The 19,007-nt window shown below is 42.1% G+C and overlaps 2 protein-coding genes across 9 annotated transcripts in view; both read right to left on the bottom strand.

The window, feature by feature from the left end:
- Nucleotides 1–2,482, bottom strand: part of MLXIP (MLX interacting protein) — a 67,714-nt gene extending 65,232 nt beyond the window's left edge. For 3 of the 5 annotated variants that reach the window (XR_006175010.2, XR_006175011.2, XR_010592810.1), the window contains exon 1: nucleotides 2,051–2,482. Coding sequence is in view for 2 of the 5 variants with exons in the window: in XM_042852469.2 (XP_042708403.2) it covers nucleotides 2,051–2,415 (365 nt within the window). In the remaining 3 variants the exon portion in view is untranslated. The remainder of the gene's footprint in view (nucleotides 1–2,050) is intronic. The other 2 variants (XM_042852469.2, XM_042852470.2) reach the window with 1 other exon arrangement.
- A 5,465-nt stretch (nucleotides 2,483–7,947) lies between these two features.
- BCL7A (BAF chromatin remodeling complex subunit BCL7A) overlaps nucleotides 7,948–19,007 on the bottom strand; it is a 34,174-nt gene continuing 23,114 nt past the window's right edge. For all 4 annotated transcript variants that reach the window (XM_005298625.5, XM_005298624.5, XM_005298626.5 and 1 more), the window contains 3 exons: nucleotides 17,007–17,174; nucleotides 12,601–12,722; nucleotides 7,948–11,461 (listed from right to left, as the gene is read on the bottom strand). In XM_005298625.5, the coding sequence (XP_005298682.1) occupies nucleotides 11,390–11,461; nucleotides 12,601–12,722; nucleotides 17,007–17,174 (362 nt within the window). In that variant the 3' untranslated portion in view covers nucleotides 7,948–11,389. The remainder of the gene's footprint in view (nucleotides 11,462–12,600; nucleotides 12,723–17,006; nucleotides 17,175–19,007) is intronic.

Below are 19,007 nucleotides of genomic sequence, written 5' to 3'. Positions count from 1 at the left end.
AAATAAATACTGAAAGTAAAAGAAAAAGCTTTACTGTTCATATGCTCCCCCCACAGGTTCTGCTCCAACATTACTATATTTTCCATCACACCACAAAAGCGATAGTCACCAGAGCTTATGAGATAGCGCAATAACAGTCCTTTTTTTGATGTCTGTCACAATGCAGCCTGACAATTATAGCTTTGGAAGGGATTTTTAAGGCCAGTCACTCCCTAGGTTAAGTCATTTCAGAACTGTTTTAGGCCCCACTGGTACCTTCTGTCTTAAATATACTAAAATTACCATGCAAGTCACCAGTTTTTAAACCTGCATTTACCTCTCTCCCCCAAGCCCCCTTTCTCTGCTTCTGTAGTTTATTTATATCAAATGTGGAATATAGGGAGGGGACATGGCCTTCCTCTGGACCTGAGGGGGAGAAACCACCATGTGCTCCCTGGTGGGCAGAGCCAGGCCAGCCACGCCCAAAGCAGAGGGGCAGACAGGAAGTATAAAAGGTAGGCCCTGCAGCTCAGTTGGCTTGGAGCTGGTGAGGAAGATAGATGCTCCCCACTGGGGTTTGTGCCTAAGTGGGACCTCTACAGCACAGAGGACTTGAAGGGACTGCTAGGAGCTGCTGGGACTGTTGCTAGCTGTATACCCTGAGGAGGTAAGAGGACACTCATAGAATGAAGGTACCCAGTCAGTGGGTTATAAGAAGTAGCCCTGGAACACCAGACAATAGTCTGGTGGTAGTGCCAAAGTACTGGTTTGTGTGTCTTGGTGGGATCCCTGCTGACCCAGTGGCAGAGACTGGTCACTGTCAGGGCTCTGGGTTGGGACCTGGTGGAGTAGGGTGGGCCAGGTCCCCTTATCCTTCCTGCAGCCACCCCACCCTGGGAATGCTGCCTACCCACCTCGGGCCAAGAGGCCAATGTTTTCTGCTGTCTGCCTGAGTTAGGATGTCAGGTGAGAGACCATTTGGTGCTCTGCCCTGCCAGAGGGTCAGAGCCCCTAACCACTTGGTGCTCTGCCCTGCTGGAGGGCCAGAGCCCTAGATTCTCTGCTGCCTAGCTCTAGAAGGCCAGGACCTCAGAGGCTGCTAAATCCCCTTTAAGCTGGCTTTTCCAGAGATGTGGAAGCAAGAGGGTGTGGCCTCCCTATGGGCCTGGTGGGGAGGGATGGACACTTTCCTCTACATGGAAAAACTGAGGTTCCAGACTACTCAGTTAAAACATTTCTCAGGTTTACTCCACTCTTCTCCCACCCTCTCTCTTTAAACCATTCCTCATGTGGAGTCTGACATTGATGCCTTCTGGAACAGTATATGGCCATAGTTGGGACCATGCAGTAGGTAGCTATTTGACATTACTGGGCATAGCTATCCATCCACCTTAAACACACTGCAGGGGGAGTTTTCCTATCCAGAGCACTTGTGCAAGTGTATAGTCAGTCTTGTACAGTACATGTGTCTGTGTTATGTTACCACTTCCTGCCTCACAACATGTTGTTGAGCCCTCTTCTCCAAATTCCTGTTAGCCCACCTAATGTCATCGCTCACCCCTCTGCATCCCCTCCCAACTCCAGAGGATGATCCATGTTCCCTAACAGGTTCTCATGGTTTCTCCTGTTCCCTCCCCAAGTCTCTGCAAGATCATAACTAGAAGAACTGATGACAGACACACAACTGCTCAACCACGCCAGCCCCTTTATACCCTTGTCTCCCCCTAGTCCGACACTGATTCCCCCCCACCCAACTTCCCCTACAACTCCCATATGCCCAGGCTTTAATGAGTTCCCCCTTTGAACTAATGCTATAATGTACCACTGCTGTCCCCTGAGTCCCCCCAGCCCACACCAAATCTCATTAGCTGCCCTGGAGACCCCCAGATACCCTCAGCCCAACATCCTGGTCCATCAACCAACCTCTTCAGGCACCGCAGGGAGCCCCCTGTTGTCCTAGACATCCATAACCCCACCCCAGCTCCCCAGCCTCTTGGCGCTTCCTGGTGCCCCAGACACCCCCCAGCCCCTCTCAAGCGGCCCAGCATTACCCCCGCGGGTCCCCCCGCACCTGTAGGCCAGGCTCATGCACTCGAAGAGCTTGGTGAGGGAGGCGTCGATGCTGAGGCGCCCCCCGGCCCCGCCGCCGCCCCGCGCCGCCCCGAAGCGGTAGGTCTGGCACGTCTGCTCGTTGACCGTGTCGAAGTCGTAGCCCTTCTTGGGCGGGTGCTCGCTGTGCGGCGACGAGACCATGAAGTGGCCCGAGTGGATGATCTGGGGCCCCGCGGGCTGCCCCCGCCGCGGCCCGGGCCGCCGCCCCGCCGGGGAGCCCCCATCGTCCGTGTCCGAGGAGTCCTCGTCCGGCTCCGCCCGCCGCGACACGGGCCCCGCCGCCCCGGGGAGCCGGCCCGGCCGCATGAACACGTCGGCGGCCATGGCCCGAGCCTCCCGCTGCTGCTCCGGCCGCGGACCCCTCCCGACTCCTGGCCGCCCCGCCCCCGTCTGGCACCGCCCCCCGGCCTGGCACCGCCCCTTAAAGGAGCCGGGGCCCGCGCCCCGCCGGCCTGCGCAGGGGCAGGGGCAGGGGCAGCGACAGCTGGTGGCGGGGCGGGAAGCCCTGGACCAGGACTGGCACCTGTCTGAGGGAGGCCAGGCAGCCACCCCAACGGCCCTACCCGTGCTCCCTGGCAGAGCACCCCAGCCTCTAGGCCCCTGCCCCTCTCTTCCCCCCCCACCAACCACCCTTACACCCCACCTTCCTCAGCACTGCATCTCTCCTGACCTTCAACCCCACCCCTGGAATGCATGCACCCCACAAACTCTTCCACCTGCTCCCCCAAACCTCCCCTTGCACTGGGTAAAGCCTTTCCTTAATTCCTGCACTGTAATCCACCCAAACCAACCCTTTCCCTTGCAGGCCTTGGTGCCCCTCCCTGCTACCATACAGCCACTCCAATTCCTTAAACACCCATCCACCTATCTACGCTATAATCCCCCTGGCACCTTCTCACATCCCCTCCACTACCTAGACCAGAATCACCCAGCACCTCCAAAGAACACCCGCCACACACACATGCAGGCAATGCTCCTACTCATTACATTATGGTCACATTTGGGAACCGCAATCAAGGATCAGGGTTCCATTGTGCTAGGTGCTGTACAGAGAAAAAGAGAACTCTTTGGGGCAGGAACTTGCAATCTACAGGTCAGACAGGATGATGCAGGGTAGTCCCCTGCTCCCACTGAACACCCCAAAGAACAAGACAGCCTCAGGAGGCCGAGGAAACTCCTTCACTGGAGGTTTTCGAAAGGAGGCAGGATAGCCAGCTGTCTTAGACGACTAGACATAACAAATCCTGCATCCTTGTGGTCCCTTCTAACCCAATGGTTCTATGATGCTAAGACCTGTACTGCCATCCCTCAAACAACTCAGGTGAGGTCTGGCACATCCTCCAAATATACTACAGTGGCCCCTGCCACACCAACACCCCACATACTAGCAATGCAATCATCTCGCTACGCCCTGCATGGCTTTGTTACAATGCAGCACCCAGTTTCAAACCAAAAGGCAGCATTTTCACTTCCCCTCCATATGTACAGGGTGGGTCCAGAAGAACTTTCTCCACTGACCTCCTTCCTCTCCCTAGCTACACAGGGCTGCAAGGCAGTTACATTATCACTTAATCACAGAGTGACAACTGGGTTATTTACAGTGAAGATGGGAGATGTCTCTTCCATACACACAGAGAGAATCGAGAAGTTTCTGGCTCAGCTGTGACTAACACCCTGCTGCTGCAACAACCCCTCCCTCTGCACTCCTATCCCATTAGCGATCATGCAATGCCACCCCAGAGCTGCCTGCAGCCTTGAAATGCTCTAGCCCAGTGGTTCTCAAGCAGGGGTACGCAGAGGTCTTCCAGGGGGTACATCAATGCATCTAGATATTTGCCTAGTTTTACAACAGGCTACGTAGAATCATAGAAGATCAGAGTTGGAAGAGACCTCAGGAGGTCATCTAGTCCAGTGGTTTTCAACCTTTTTCTGGCGACCTAGTTGAAGAAAATTGTTTACCCGCGACCCAACGGAGCTGGAGATGAGGGGTTTGGGGTATGGGAGGGGGATCTGGGCTGGGGCAGGGGGTTGGGGTGCAGGAGGGGGTCAGGGCTCTGGGCTTGGGGCGCAGGCTCTGGGGTGGGGCTGGGGATGAGGGGTTTGGGGTGCAGGGACTCTGGGTTTGGGGGGGGCTCAGGGCTGGGGCATGGGCTTACGTCTGGTGGCTCCCGGTCAGCGTTGCAGCTGGGGTGCAGAGGCAGGCGTCCTGTCTATCCAGGCACCGCGGATCCCGCTGTGCCCCAGAAGTGGCCAGCAGCAGGTCTGGCTCCTAGGTGGGAGGCACGCAAGCAGCTCCACGTGGCTCTCGCCCACAGGCACCACCTCCCCATCACCCATTGGCTGGAAACCGGCCAATGGGAGTGCAGAGCCGGTGCTCGATGCAGGGGCAGCACGCAGAGCCCCGTGGCCCCCTGGCCTAGAAGCCAGACCCGCTGCTGGCTGCTTCCAGGGCGCAGTGCGGTGTCAGAACAGGTAGGCACTAGCCTGCCTTAGCTGGGCAGCACCGCTGATGGGACTTAACATCCCGGTTGGCGGTGCTGACCAGAACCGCTAGAGTCCCTGGGTGCTGAGCCAGGCGACCCAGTGCCTTACATGCTGCGACCCAGTAAGGGGTTGCAACCCAAACTTTGAAAAACACTGATCTAGTCCAACCCCCTGCTCAAAGCAGGACCAACCCTAGAAACACAAGCAAAGTCAGTACAAACTAAAATTTCATAGACAATGACTCTATACTGCTCTACATACTATATACTGAAATGTAAGTACAATATTAATATTCCAATAATTTTATTATATGCTAAAAATGAGAAAGTAAGCAATTTTTCAGTAACAGTGACACTTTTGTATTTTTAAGTCTGATTTTTGTAAGCAAGTGGTTAAGTGAGATGAAACTGGGGGTATGCAAGATAAATCAGACTCCTGAAAGGGTACGTCTGGAAAGGTTGAGGACACTGCTCTAGCCAATCCTGTTTATAATGAAGAGGGCATCATCCTTGCTATAGGGCTCTGGCTGCCTGTGATTGCCCTTCCTGCTATAGCCCATTGCAAATGGAACAGAACTGCTCTCTACTCCTCCTAGTGGACACCAATTTAAAAATCAAATCAAGTTTAAACTGCCTTTTCCTTGGAGTCTGGACAGCATCATTGATTAGACTGGGGAATTCTTATTTTTTTATTTTATAGAACAGTTTACAGTGGGTGGAAAAAGCTAGACAAAAAAGCACAGATCAAAGTCCCTGGCCCAAAGTGTATAGGGAACTGGGGATAATGAGTACCTCACATAAGGTGAATAGGCTCTGGCCCTTAAGGTGAAAACTGTCACAGGATGACTAAAAACTGGCATCCACTAAATTTCTTGCTGGACTTTCCTGGGAGAAGTGGCGGACACCTCAGTGACTACAAAAAAAAACTTCAAAAACAGACTCCAACTGAGCTGGAATTGATATGCAAACTAGATACAATCAACTCAGGATTGAATAAGGACTGGGAATGGCTGAGCCATTACAAACATTGAATCTATCTCCCCTTGTAAGTATTCTCACACTTCTTATCAACCTGTCTGTACTGGGCTATCTTGATTATCACTTCAAAAGTTTTTTTCTCTTACTTAATTGGCCTCTCAGCGTTGGTAAGACAACTCCCACCTGTTCATGCTCTCTGTATGTGTGTATATATATATCTCCTCAATATATGTTCCACTCTATATGCATCCGAAGAAGTGGGCTGTAGTCCACGAAAGCTTATGCTCTAATAAATTTGTTAGTCCCTAAGGTGCCACAAGTACTCCTGTTCTTTTTGCGGATACAGACTAACACGGCTGCTACTCTGAAACCTCAGTGACTAGGACAGTTAAAAGAGGACTGCACAAGACACAAGAAAAATGTGCAAGAGGAGAAAGAAAAACCCAGCACTGGTCATGGGGTGGTAGTCTACCTGAGACAATAGGTCTTTTCTAGGATTCTGCTGCCAATTATTTCTGGGCCCATGTTAAAAACACAAAATATAAGCAACCGAAATGGGGGAAAGGCCCACTAGCCCCACACCACCAGTTAGCTGTCCAAAATGTAATCTTGTTTGGACATTGTCAGGCTAAAAATCACATGGGTTGTTTCTTTTTACATATTTTTACCTGGACAGTTAATACCTTTCTCTATTAAAAGGTAATACTTTAACAATCCAGGTTGAATAAAATAAACAAGTATAAATGGTGAACAGCAAATGGGACTTTAGTCTAGACTGGTCAATTTTACTTTGATTCTTGCGTTCATATCTGTATTTACATATATCCATAGTCAACCATACACAATTAGAGCACAGTCCTACTAACACTCATTCATGTAGGTCACCCACTACAATTCCCCCCCTCCCCCCCCATGCACTTTGTCTTAACTTCCCCTCTCCCAGTTTTAGTCTCCACAGGCAGCACTATAAACTTCTAGCAGCACAGCTATGTCTGTGAGGAGGTACAATTTGCAATCACCACCACTGTGTCAACAAAAGTCTACAGTGTAAACAGTTATACTGGCAAAACTGCATTTTTTCTGGTATAGCTTATTTTGCTCAAAGGGACTTCTCTCTCACACTTCACTTCATGCATCCTTTCACTCCATCCTTTATGCCTGGAATAGTTTTCTTTGTTGTACAAGCCTAAATTCTCTTCATGCAAATCCCCCTTTTACACACACCTGTGAAGCCTGAGATAAATGCACTAAAAATGTGAGCATTGTATTAAAATAAAACTCCCATCAGCACAACTTTGTGAGTGAATTACTATCAGGCCATTCAATGTGTAAATATGCTTGATCTATAAAGTCTAATTTAGAATGTAAGAGCTTTGGGGCAGGGATAACATGACCATGTTTTCAAGATAAAAAAACAGCATTTTTATAGCAACTTTTTAGGGTAATAAAATATACTTTTTAAAGTGTTCTTCTGTATGTGCTGACTTTACTATTGCCAGTTCCTGACTCAGTGACACAGGTATATTTCTGAGTACAGGACTTTTTCCAGCAACTGTCTGAATAAATTTGTCATAAAACAATGAACAATTGACATTAACATTCGCTTCAAGAAAAAACAATTTTGATAGCATTCGACTTTTCCATTCACTTCAAAACACTGTTTATCACGCTGAACACTTGTTTTACTAGACTGAGTGTTCCCAGTAAACACAGACCAAAGGATACTTGATACAGCAGTACATCTTGAACATTTTGTGGTTCTAACAAAAAATTATTAATGAAATGAAAATTGGAACATTTCAAGTGTCCTGAAAAACTGGGAAATATGGACACTCAGAGTAGAGGCCACATCTCTCATTGTGTCTATACACTGCAGAGCACACTGATGGAGAGCAAGAAATCAAAGTGGAATTTTACTAATCTGCAGTCACTTTACAGAAGTTGCACTAACAGTTTCCCCACTTCTCAGGAAAATTCAACAAGACATCACCACAGTGATTTGTCTGCATTACAAGTTTTTTGTTTTACAAAATATACTACAGCATATGACCCTGTGAAGTATCCAAGCAATACTCAGCACTTTAAATAATCAGAGTACATTGTGGGATCCAGTAATCTTGCTCTTTTATTGGATTTGTTTACTCACTACTTTAATTCCATGAGCCCACTCATTCATCCATGCAACTTAGCAAGGTCGTACTGAAGCAGTATTACGACACTGTAGTTCAGTAAGAAACAGGAAGATTGCAATATTTGTTTTACGTATTATGGAATTAGACACCACAGAATGCACAATTTTTTAAAAATCTATTTAAAAATTGAAATTTATTTTAACTTAGAAATAAACTGAACTCCTTAAATTTAAATTTTTTAATCAAAAATTATTCACGCAATGTTTATGTTGTGATTTTTTAATTTTATTTTTGAAATGAAACCATTGTACATTGTACAAACCATAGCTACTGATGGAATAAATAAGTGAAAAATTATACTGCTGTACAACACACACAAAAATCATAAGATGGAAAACGATTAGGTATTGGGAGAAAAAAAACAGAATTCTTTACATCTTCTAACAGACCCTTAGATATAAAGAACATTCCAAAACATGACAATGTTTATGTATGAAGATAGCCACCCAAAACCATATTTTATACTGCCTTGTTGATTTGTTGTTTTGTAAGTGCCAGCACTTTTTGGAATGTTTAACAACTACTTTCCCAAGCATAAAAATTCCAAGGAATAGTTCTGCTATAAAACGTTTGGCTGCGTAAATCGCTTATTTGGAAGGCCTTCTCATGTGTTCCACAACCTAAGCTAATTTACTTTTTTGCTTCTAGTTTCTTTTGTTTTTGTAACTGAAGCTCCAACATTCAGCATGTAGCAAGGAAGCACTTCTTGATATTTGCACTATTTCTAAAACGTTAGCTGTATGAGAACTTTCAGTTACCTCGAAGTAAATTACAACTCCCCTTCTGCTTCATGTCTCAATGGTTTCAATACACTCTTTTACAGTGAGTTCATAAAACAAATTTCTGGTAGAGATGGGTCCAAGCCAAAACATTGAATCTAGATGCGGTTCCAAACCTCAAGTAGATTTGGATCCTAGGTTCTGGTCTGGTCACATCTGTACTTTCTGGCATTAAAATGTGTTTAATCACATCCACTGGCCCATTAATGTTATCAGGCACTTCAAAGAAAGACTAATAACAGTCTTATACATTATTTTGGATTTCTTCATACCAGGTAATGTCAAGGTCTCACTTCTTAGAGAATGACACTAACAGGTTTAAGGAATCTGCTTTTTCAATTGTCTGTTGTCACTAGAATCTGTGGTTAAAAGAAGTTCTGAATGTATTTTGTATAAGCTGTAAATAAAAAGTTACTATTTTAGAAATAAAGCCACTAGCAATAGCTGGTTTGTTTTCCAAGCCACAGTACAATGGACACAGTTCTGAGCAGAAGCCACAGGAGGAAAAGAAGGAATTTTATAGTTAAACCTGTTGGTGTCAGTAATGCCAATAAACATTTCTATCTAATGAAAAATTTGAGGTATTTTAGTGCTATTTATATTTTTCTTCCTAAAGTACAGGAATCAGCTTTGAAATCAAAAAGCTTATCTATCCCTTCGGAAACCTGTAAAAAATCAAAATTAAAAACATTTTGGGACGCATCTGAAGATGGTGATCAGTAAACATGACTACTTGTCAAAGGTGGCATCAGATTCATGTAGTTTTAGCATTCAAAATTAAAATGCTAGTGAATCCGTGTTTTTAAAAGTCTGATTTTTTTTTTAATTTGCCCATTTTATATATCAAATAGAATTTTTCTCACAAAATATCAATTAAATCTGAGTGTAATATACATACAAACTGATAGCCATTGACCAGTTATCAACATTTTTAAGCATACACACAATTCAAGAGAGAAATTACTATACCATTCCAATATGTTTATTGTGCAAATATAACTTTTGGCTCCTCGGTTCCTTATTTTCAGGAAGTTAATGGACTTCATGATCTGACCAGAGAACCCAAAAACTTATTAGGGAGCACACTGGTTTCATGAATGATTTGCAACCAAATTTTATTTAGTTGAGATCCAAAAAAGTTTATTTCAACATAAAAGGAAAAGTTCCCAATCTGAGCATAGCAAGTCACTTTGGAGTTTAATCCAACAGACATTTTACGGAAGGTCAGCATTGGCTCCTCACTCCTCTCCTACTCCCAATTGTTCTTCATAATTAAGGTGGTAATTGCAAATGCAATGTAGTAGTCAAAGCTCAAGCCATTTTCACCATTGGAGAATTCAGAAATAAGCAAGTTTACAAAGAGCTAATTATGAAAATGTGTGGACAGGAAGATTTATCATTTTAAAAAATATTTACAGATCTCAGATTACACACGCTGCACAATTTTTTGGAGATGTGGGATCTTGTTTTAAATTACAAGACCCATCTCCCTCTGAGAGCGAATGAAGATTAAGGCCCAATCCAGCAACATTTGAATAACACCTCATGTGAATATTCCTTAGTCACACAAGTAGTTACCATGGACATGACGCGGTTTTGAAGGGGCTTGGCACCTCCCTGGAAGTAATAAACCCATTGCAATATCAGGCCCTAAAAGGCCCGATCCATGTAGATACTCTGCACCTCTAAATGCCATTGACTTGAAGGGAGTTACACGTGCTCAGAGCCTCTCAAACAAGCCTAGCATAAGCATGCATCAACATAATTGAAAAGAAAGGATAATTTCTATCAGTAATGTAGAGATTATGGAAATAAGACTTATTTACAAAGACAAGCTGAAAGTTAAAAAAAATCCCAAATACAGTATAGCCTGGAATATATCAGTAAACATCTTATTTAAGAACAGTACAATGAAATCCAGTTCAGTGAAAACCTGATATCAGAATAAATCATATGCTGCACATCAATCCCTTTGATCCTATCTTTATAGTGGAACTTTTTAATAAAACAATTACTGTACCCAGTACAGAGATCTGGACCTATTACTTAATCTACTTTACTTCTATTAAATTTATTCAGATCTGGAATATAAATGGTAAATAAATCATATTAACTTCCGATGAAGTTAAGAATAGTTTAAAAGACCAGATTTACAGTTTGTGAATGCTGGGCATTCAATAAAAGGTCTCCACTGTAGTTGCAGAAAAATAAAATGACGCTTCTTTGTCTCCTTGGACTCCAAGTGTGAAAATGGCTTCCAGATCAATTTTATCTCTATTTGTTAAGTTTTAAGCACCAGGGATTTAAAATTAAAAAAATTAAAAAAAAAAAAAAAACAGAAAAACTTACTACATGGCATTATACAAACATAGGCCACTTTGCAAAGGAGACAGCTGCAAAACAACTTTAAAAATTAGCACTGTTTTCAGAACACAAGGCACAAAACAAAAGCAGACATCACGCCAGAACAATGAACTTCACATGAAAGCTAATACCTGACCTGTACCATCCTTAAATATCTTACATTGTTAAATAGAGAAATGGAAACAAACAAACAAACAAACAAAAACCAGCAGCAACATAATTGTAATTTTGACTTTAGAAACAGTGCGTAGACCCCTCCTGAGTTGTTTACTCCAACCATTTCAGAGACAGTAACTTAAAAGTTCTCAATGTTTGTTTCACAGGAAAAAGTTTTCAGTGTCTGAGAAGTTAAACCTTTGCTAGGTTTTCTTGGATTTTTGCTTGGTAACTTGAAAAGTTAGGAGTTCTGTCCTCATCCAAGAGAAGATGCTTAAGTAAAGTTGTTCTATGATTAAGCCCACTGATGTACCTTACATAAAAACTGATCAGGAAAATCTATAGTCTAAATCTCTTCAACATTTTGTTGGGAAGCCTCTACTTTCATCTTTTTAGAAGGTGGCACTCCTTCAGAGTCCTTAACAGGAAAGAGAGAAAATTCATGTTATCATCGGACTGAATCTTAGGTGCTGTAGACATCAGATTAAAATTTAAAAAGTGAATACTCTCATGTTACTTGGGGGACACAAAATATCCTAGGATGTGAATGACATAACCAAATAAACACACTTCCTGAAATCATCTTTCTAAACATCATGTTGCTTGGTCTTCTTGTTACCTAGTCACATAGGGCAAAATCCTGATTCCAGGCAACCACTGTATACACTCCAAAGCAACAGCAGTAACATGTGATCAATCTGTGACTTACCTCAGCTCCATACTCAGCCACAACAAAAAACAAAGACCCAGAAATTACTCCTTCTAGTAGAAGCAGCAATTTCTGCAGGACAGGGTGTGTGAGGTTGGAAGTGGGCACATGTGCACTCGGATGTAAAACCACCACCAAGTCTCAGAGAGGACCTGTAGTGCAGATTTAGGTGGGATAATTCCCAAGCCACAGCCCTTCTCCCAGCCATGGCTCTGCAGACATACACATACCTCAAACCAAAATCTGACCCACTGAGTTTATTAGCATTACATTTTTGCCAGCTCTATTAGCTGTTCTGCTTTATAAAGACAATATATTTATTTCCAAATGGAAATTAAAGGGATACATTTAGTTTACTAAGTAAATAAAAATATTCTTATTTGGATTGTAACATTTCCTTACATATCAGACATGGGCTGGTGCAGATGAGCCTGAAAGTGAAACTAATCAGTCTTCTTACTGTTAAAGATGAATGAAATTGAAACAGAAGGCCAAATGAATGGTGAAAGCACATCAGATATTTAAAATTATTTAATAGTCCAGGGGGGAGGGATAGCTCAGTGGTTTGAGCATTTGCCCGCTAAACCCAGGGTTGTGAGCTCTCCAGAGTGGCCGCCCCAAGCACCTGCGTGGCAAGCTGGTGCCTGGAGCCGGCCCTGACTAGATGACCTCCTGAGGTCCCTTCCAACCCTGATATTCTATGATTCTATGATTCAAGGTGATCTTAGTAACACAGCTAAGGAAATAAATGTAAGCGTGATTGGCCTCCTGACAGTTTTTCTTAAACTTTTTTTTTAAGTTGATATTGAATTTGTAAAAGTAGCTTTTCTGTACTTAATTAAAATTACCTGAGAGTTTTTAGATGCCTCTGTAGTTATATCATTTTCTCCAGAGGATTGAATTTCTGCTTTCTCTGAACTATTCATGGAATTTTCCATTGAAGACTGTGAATTCTGTTCATCAGAAGTATCTGAAAGAGTAAAAACTTGTTTTAAACATGAAGAATCAACTTTCAATACAAGCTTTTACTCTTCATGCTCTCTGTATGTGTGTATATATATATCTCCTCAATATATGTTTCACTCTATATGCATCCGAAGAAGTGGGCTGTAGTCCACGAAAGCTTAAGCTCTAATAAATTTGTTAGTCTCTAAGGTGCCACAAGTACTCCTGTTCTTTTCTCTAATGCTAATGTACATATAATACCTTTCATTCAAAAATAACCAGTTGTGATTGCATTCACACGATAACACCTGAATTATCAGTGGAGACTGAACCCATAATATTCAGCACCCAAACCACAGGCTTCTGCCACTTGAGCTAAACTAAAGAATTCTCTTTATCTGTGTGTTAGTAGTGAGGTGTACAGTAGCTTGGACCAGCCACTAGAGGTAGTCATGATCCACAGTTGTATTGCACAAAGATTTCAAAGTACTTGGCACACATGAATAGTTTCAAAATAAGTAGATGAAGTATATAAATAATATGGAAATTATTACAACCAGTAGTGAAATGCAGCTACCTGTGGGATGGAGGGTTGGAGACAGGAAGTAAAAGAATAACTTATCCAACAAACCTGGGTGGGAGGCCATGGCGGCTAGATATGCAGAATTTAATTACCGAACTGGAATTTAACCCCCAGGACACTTAAAAACTATTCCTACAAAAAGTGGCACGTAATCATTCTAACACAGTATCTAGGAGTCTAGCTTCATCAATAAGGTTATATGTTTTTCAAGTCTATTGGATGTTTGTGGGAAATCTCCCCTAGATGTTCAAGTTTGCAATGGTTCCTACCTGGTTCAAACTTTCATTGCTGCTCACTCTAATAAGCAGCTTTTGAATAGATTCCCTTCTTCCACTCTCTATACCCATCACTTCTATATTCTAATTCATATTTTTTAAATTCTCAAATCCCCCAAGAAAAAGAGGGTAAGATTTAAAAGTTCTTTATTGGTTACTGAACACCTTCTGAAACTTTGCACATAAAGTTACCAAAAGGCAAGCCTTCTCCAGAAAATATTTTATTGAATGTGATCTGAAGAGTGATATTTCTCAAAATGACTCAGTCATATGCAAGATGTTTGTTTTTGAGGTTTTGTGGGGGGTTCTCTCTAAATTGCCACAGAATTGTTTGTGTGGCTATAAGAAAACACTAAGTCTTCAGTACTTCCAGATTAAAAGAACTTCTGAGCAGGGGCTTTATTTCCTTTTGTACTACAGCACAACTTTCTGACACTGTTAAACTACAGTTCACTTCTCTCTACATTAGAAGACCTAACCATGTTTTAACCTTGTGTGCATCTGCACACAAGCAGGTTATTGTGATATACACATGTCCCTGACATGATTGATTTTACAGAGCAGATGGGACCTACATTTGGCCCATCTCGAATTCATGCATGTGAAGACTCGCTATAGTCTAAGTGCCTGATCCTGGTGATCTTTAGGTGAAAGGATCCGTGTCCCAATACTAGGGCCCTACCAAATTCACGGTCCATTTTCATTAATTTCACGGTCACGGGATTTTAAAAATCATAAATTTCATGATTTCAGATATTTAAATCTGAAATTTCACAGTATTGTAACTGTAGGGCTCCTGACCCAAAAAGGGATTGGGAGGTCGCAGCATTGCCCTCCTTACTTCTGTGCTCCTGCTTGCGGCAGCACTGCCTTCAGAGCTTGGCTCCCAGTCAGCAGCTGCCGCTCTTCAACCACCCACTGCTGCCAGCAACAGCGCAGAAATAAGGATAGCATGGCATGGCCACTCTTAGTTCTGTGCTGCTGCCTTCAGAGCTGGGCCCCTGGCCAGCAGCCACCGCTCTCTGGCCAACCAACTCTGAAGGCAGCACAGAAGTAAGGGTGGCAATACTGCGACCCCCCTGCAGCCCCTTTTTGGGTTAGGACCCCCAGTTTGAGAAACGTTAACCTCCCCCGTGAAATCTGTATAGTATAGGATATAATTACATAAAAGACCAGATTTCACAGTCCGTGATGCATTTTTCATGCCCGTGAATTTGGTAGGGCCCTACCTATTACCTGTCCTCAGAGTCATTCAGACCTGCCAATAATTAGTTTACATAGGAAAGCGTTCTAAAATATTTGTTCATTATACATATGTTGATTTTAAGCACTTAGGGCCAATTCTTCCCCTAAGCTTCCCCAATGACTTCAAAATAGTCACAAAAGATGTACAGCGGAATTTGGGTCCTTAATTTGTTACCTGCTATTTAAATTCAAGCTTCGCAGTGTCACAATCAAAGCTATTTGATCAAACAGCATCATTCTCCAATCAATGATGGGTTATTTGGATTTAGAATCCCTAATTAAACACAGTATCCAACCAGCAAAAAGGCCAGATTAGTATGTATTTTACCCTAGCTTCTCCCTCTCATTTCACAGCAATAGCCCTGGAATCAACACAAGGAAAGATTTTCCTTGAACCTAAATTTAGTCATGGGAGCATGTACATTATGTAATCGGCTGAATTCACCCATGAACAAGTTAAAGGCAAGTTTACCATCTGGCAGTAAATCCATACAGTTCTCAGTGAGCAGTCAGTTGAGAATACTATTTTATAAAATTTGGCTTTCCTGTGTCTACTTTGGTAGTGATTTGGCTGCCAAATTGCCCTGCATCTAACAGTTACATTCTAGTCATTGAAGGTATTTAGCATGATGTACATGGTTCTAATATTACTGAGATAACTGATCTAAATTTAAATTGGATATTGGATCTACTGAATTAAGAACTGAATCAATAGGAAAAGATTTGCGAAGGACAATTTAAATGCTTTGTTATGGCAGGAATTTTGCAACCAGATTATTAGAATGCTGTTAAGAGTATATTTTATCTATTATAATAGGGAGGAGAAAATAGTTTCTTTCAAAACATCACAACGTAAGATTTTGCATAAATACACAGCAAATGTTTCAGTTACTAAAATTTTACAGGGCACCAAAGAAATATAGCATTAACAAAGTAAGATTTAAAACATTTTCACCAACATCATGTTTGGCTGTTTTTCTGCACAGCAAATAAAATACATTATGTACTTTTTAGAAATCTGGGCATACAAATTCAGAGTTAGCTTTAAAAGAAATGTAGCAAAGCAAATTAAAAAAAGTAAAGTTAAAATAAAAATGTACACATAAAAGTTATAAAATATCAATATTTGTTAGTTCCATTTTCGTTTAGAACCCAATCATGTTAGGTGAAGCGCATCCTCAACTCCACTGGCTGAGCACCTGGCAGGATCAAGGCTTTGATAAATGTCTAAACAGTGACCTACAAAGGATTTTTTAAGATTGGGGTTTATGCCTATTTTTTTGCTTCATGGTATGGACTAAACCAGCCTAAAAGGTTTATCTATTTTAAGGTTTCCCCCCTCCTCTGTTCGTTTTTTACCTTAAGAATATCTGGAATGTCAAGTCTGACCTTCCCTGCTTTCACTGGCGCATCAATGAGCAATATAAGGGAGTTATTGTGAGTTCTCAAGAAAGCCCAAGGATGCTGAATACTGAAGCAACTTCCTCCTTTAAAATGTTAATTTTCAGTTAACTGAAAATCCCTGACATTAGATAAGTTTTACATAATAAAAGTTTTAAAGTCAATAAAAATCTCTTCCCCTCTCAGATGATCAATTTTCACCTGTTTAGCTCTCGCGATGTAACCATTTCACTAGTTCGCAGTCAGTCCTTCAACCTAGGCAGGACCTGAATTTCTAAGGTATAAAACCAAGCAGAAAAATATTTTTCATTCTATTTGGAGCCGCGAAACATCCAGGTGCAGTAAAGATTTCAGACCTGGGCCAGCTACCACTGAAGTCAGTGGAACTCTCATGGAAGAAATTAATGTTGTAATTGAGTTTAAACCTGTTCTTGTTCCCTGTGAAGTCAATAGGAGTTTTAAGTACATAAATAAAATACTTACATACCAAGGTCTTCGCTCTTATTTACACAGCAATGAAGTTTAGAAGACTTAAGCCAACTAGATATGATTATGAAGAAGTTAAATAGCTAATAACATGTGGACTCTGGCAACTCATCATTTTTGATTTGTGAGTTGTTTTGTGAGCTGTATTTGTTGTTTCGGAAGAATGTATGGTTGTGTTTTGTATCACGTGCCAGTCACTCTGTTCCACTTTTATTATTTGAGCTTCTTTCTTATCAAGAATGTTGAACTCAAGTATTTGTTTGAACTAGTGCTTCCTATTAGAAAAGCTGCAGGCACAAGATATATCTATATGTATTACCTTCTGAACCAGGTTGTTCCTTTGCGTCTGCTTGAGTTTCATCAGACTTTACTTCAGTGCCATCTGCTTGTGTTGCCGAGTTCTGCTCAGGTGCTGGACTTGAGTTGCTACTGTTCTCCTGTTTTATTGGAGAAGCGTCAGCTATTGAACTCTGGTTGCTATTGTCATCTGGAAAAAAATTCTACCTTGATTAAAAGTGAATGAAACAGGACATTTTGTCTCTTCTTGAAGTTATATATTTTTATGCATCATTGCATAGTTAATATTGGATGTGATCCTGCATGGCTTGCCATCCCAGTGACTTCAGTGGGAATTTTGGGTGAGCTGAGGACTGTTCAGGTTCACAGATAAGTAGGACTCTTTACACTTAAGTCCCCTTCACTCAACGGACATTCTCTGATGCCCGATTTTGTACACAGTGCTGCTTAACTATAGTGTATATTTCTTCAGATATGGTGACCGAGGGCTCTAAATAATAGCAGCACAAAATTCTTGGATTTATATACAACTCTTATCAGATGCCAGAATTCTATATTTTATCAGTTCATTCATCAAGAGCATCAGTACCAAACTAGACTATTAATATTACCCTGCAGATTTATATCTAAGAATACTTACCCTTCATGCTCCTCCCTATACTCAAAAGAACAGGTCGGCCTTCCAGAGCATCCTGAAGGTCTACAAACCTGGGCCACGTCAAGTCAAAGGGAGAAGCAAATCCTAATATCAAGAGCCCCTCAGTGGGAATGCCCTGCCTGCACCCAGTTCCTGGGGAAACCAGGGGCTACCTGCTTGATTGCCTCATCTAATATCATCTGTAGGGGTATCGTGCAAGGAAAGAAGCACTCCCAAACCACTTTATAGATACAAACCAACAGCTGAATTGCAACCAGAAACTGAGAGCTAACCAGTACAGATCTTGGAGCACAGCTATAACATAATCCCCATAAATCAACCTGCTCATCAAGCACACAGTATCCCTCTGTAACAGGTAAAGTTTTCCTGGGGCCTTCTGGTTATTCCCATAGATAACACTTATTTTTATTATTTGTTTTGATGTGGGGTCTAAAGGCCCAAACTGAGATCAGGTCCCAACTCAGATAGTTACCACACAAAATCGGGGACAATCCCTGTCTCAAAGAGCTTACAATCTAAATAGACAAGATGGACAAAAGGCAAGGAAAAAGTATTATCCCCATTTTACAAATGGGGAAAGGAAAGACAGATTAAATGACTTGTCCAAGACAAAGTCACACTAGAAGTCTGTGTAGATGGGGGACAAAGGTGCAAATTACTGAAGCTAAAATTCTGCATCTTTAAAAGGTCAAACCTTTCTACTCAAACGCCGATGGGGAAGTGGCTTTGGCCATTGCTGCTACCTAGACATCCATAAATTAAGGAATTTCAACATGGCTGAGCTATACAGATGCCGTTTTGATAGAAACCATGGTAACACTCAACAATGTACCTTGCTTCTGTTAATCTGTCAGCATTTAGTCTGGGAACTGAAAATTTCATTTTCTGGTTTGGTTAATTTTATCAAGGAGAAGTCTTCCCAGTGGCAAATACTACAGGAGAGTAGTGTTTTTTTCTTGGTACTGAAAGAATAATTTTGCCCCAATTCTTAACTAGCAATGGTGTAAATCAGGAGTAACTCCATTAAAGTCAATAGGGTTAAACAAGTGTAAACCTGGCACAAGTGAGAGGAGAAGCAGGCGATCTGAAAATAAAGATTCTCCATTTCTCATAACATTAGCCCAATGTGCTTATTTCATCATACCAATTATAACACAAAGGAACTTTCATTTTCCAGGAGGATTTTTAGCAAAAGTTCTCATGAATTTAAAATCTTGCTGAAGATTCAATTACTTGTCAAGAAAGTCTCCTGTGTTATTTTTGTCTGTCACAACTCAAAATTAGGAATTCTGTTTTACATGTTATTGTACACAACATTCAAGCTATCCAATAGCCCAGTCTCATAGCCACTTCGTTAATGCTTTG

This window comes from Chrysemys picta, chromosome 15, assembly GCF_011386835.1.
Source record: "Chrysemys picta bellii isolate R12L10 chromosome 15, ASM1138683v2, whole genome shotgun sequence".
NCBI classification, from domain to species: domain Eukaryota; kingdom Metazoa; phylum Chordata; order Testudines; family Emydidae; genus Chrysemys; species Chrysemys picta.
The sequence above is the reverse complement of the archived record's forward strand: the minus strand, read 5'-3'. Positions and strand labels throughout refer to the sequence as shown.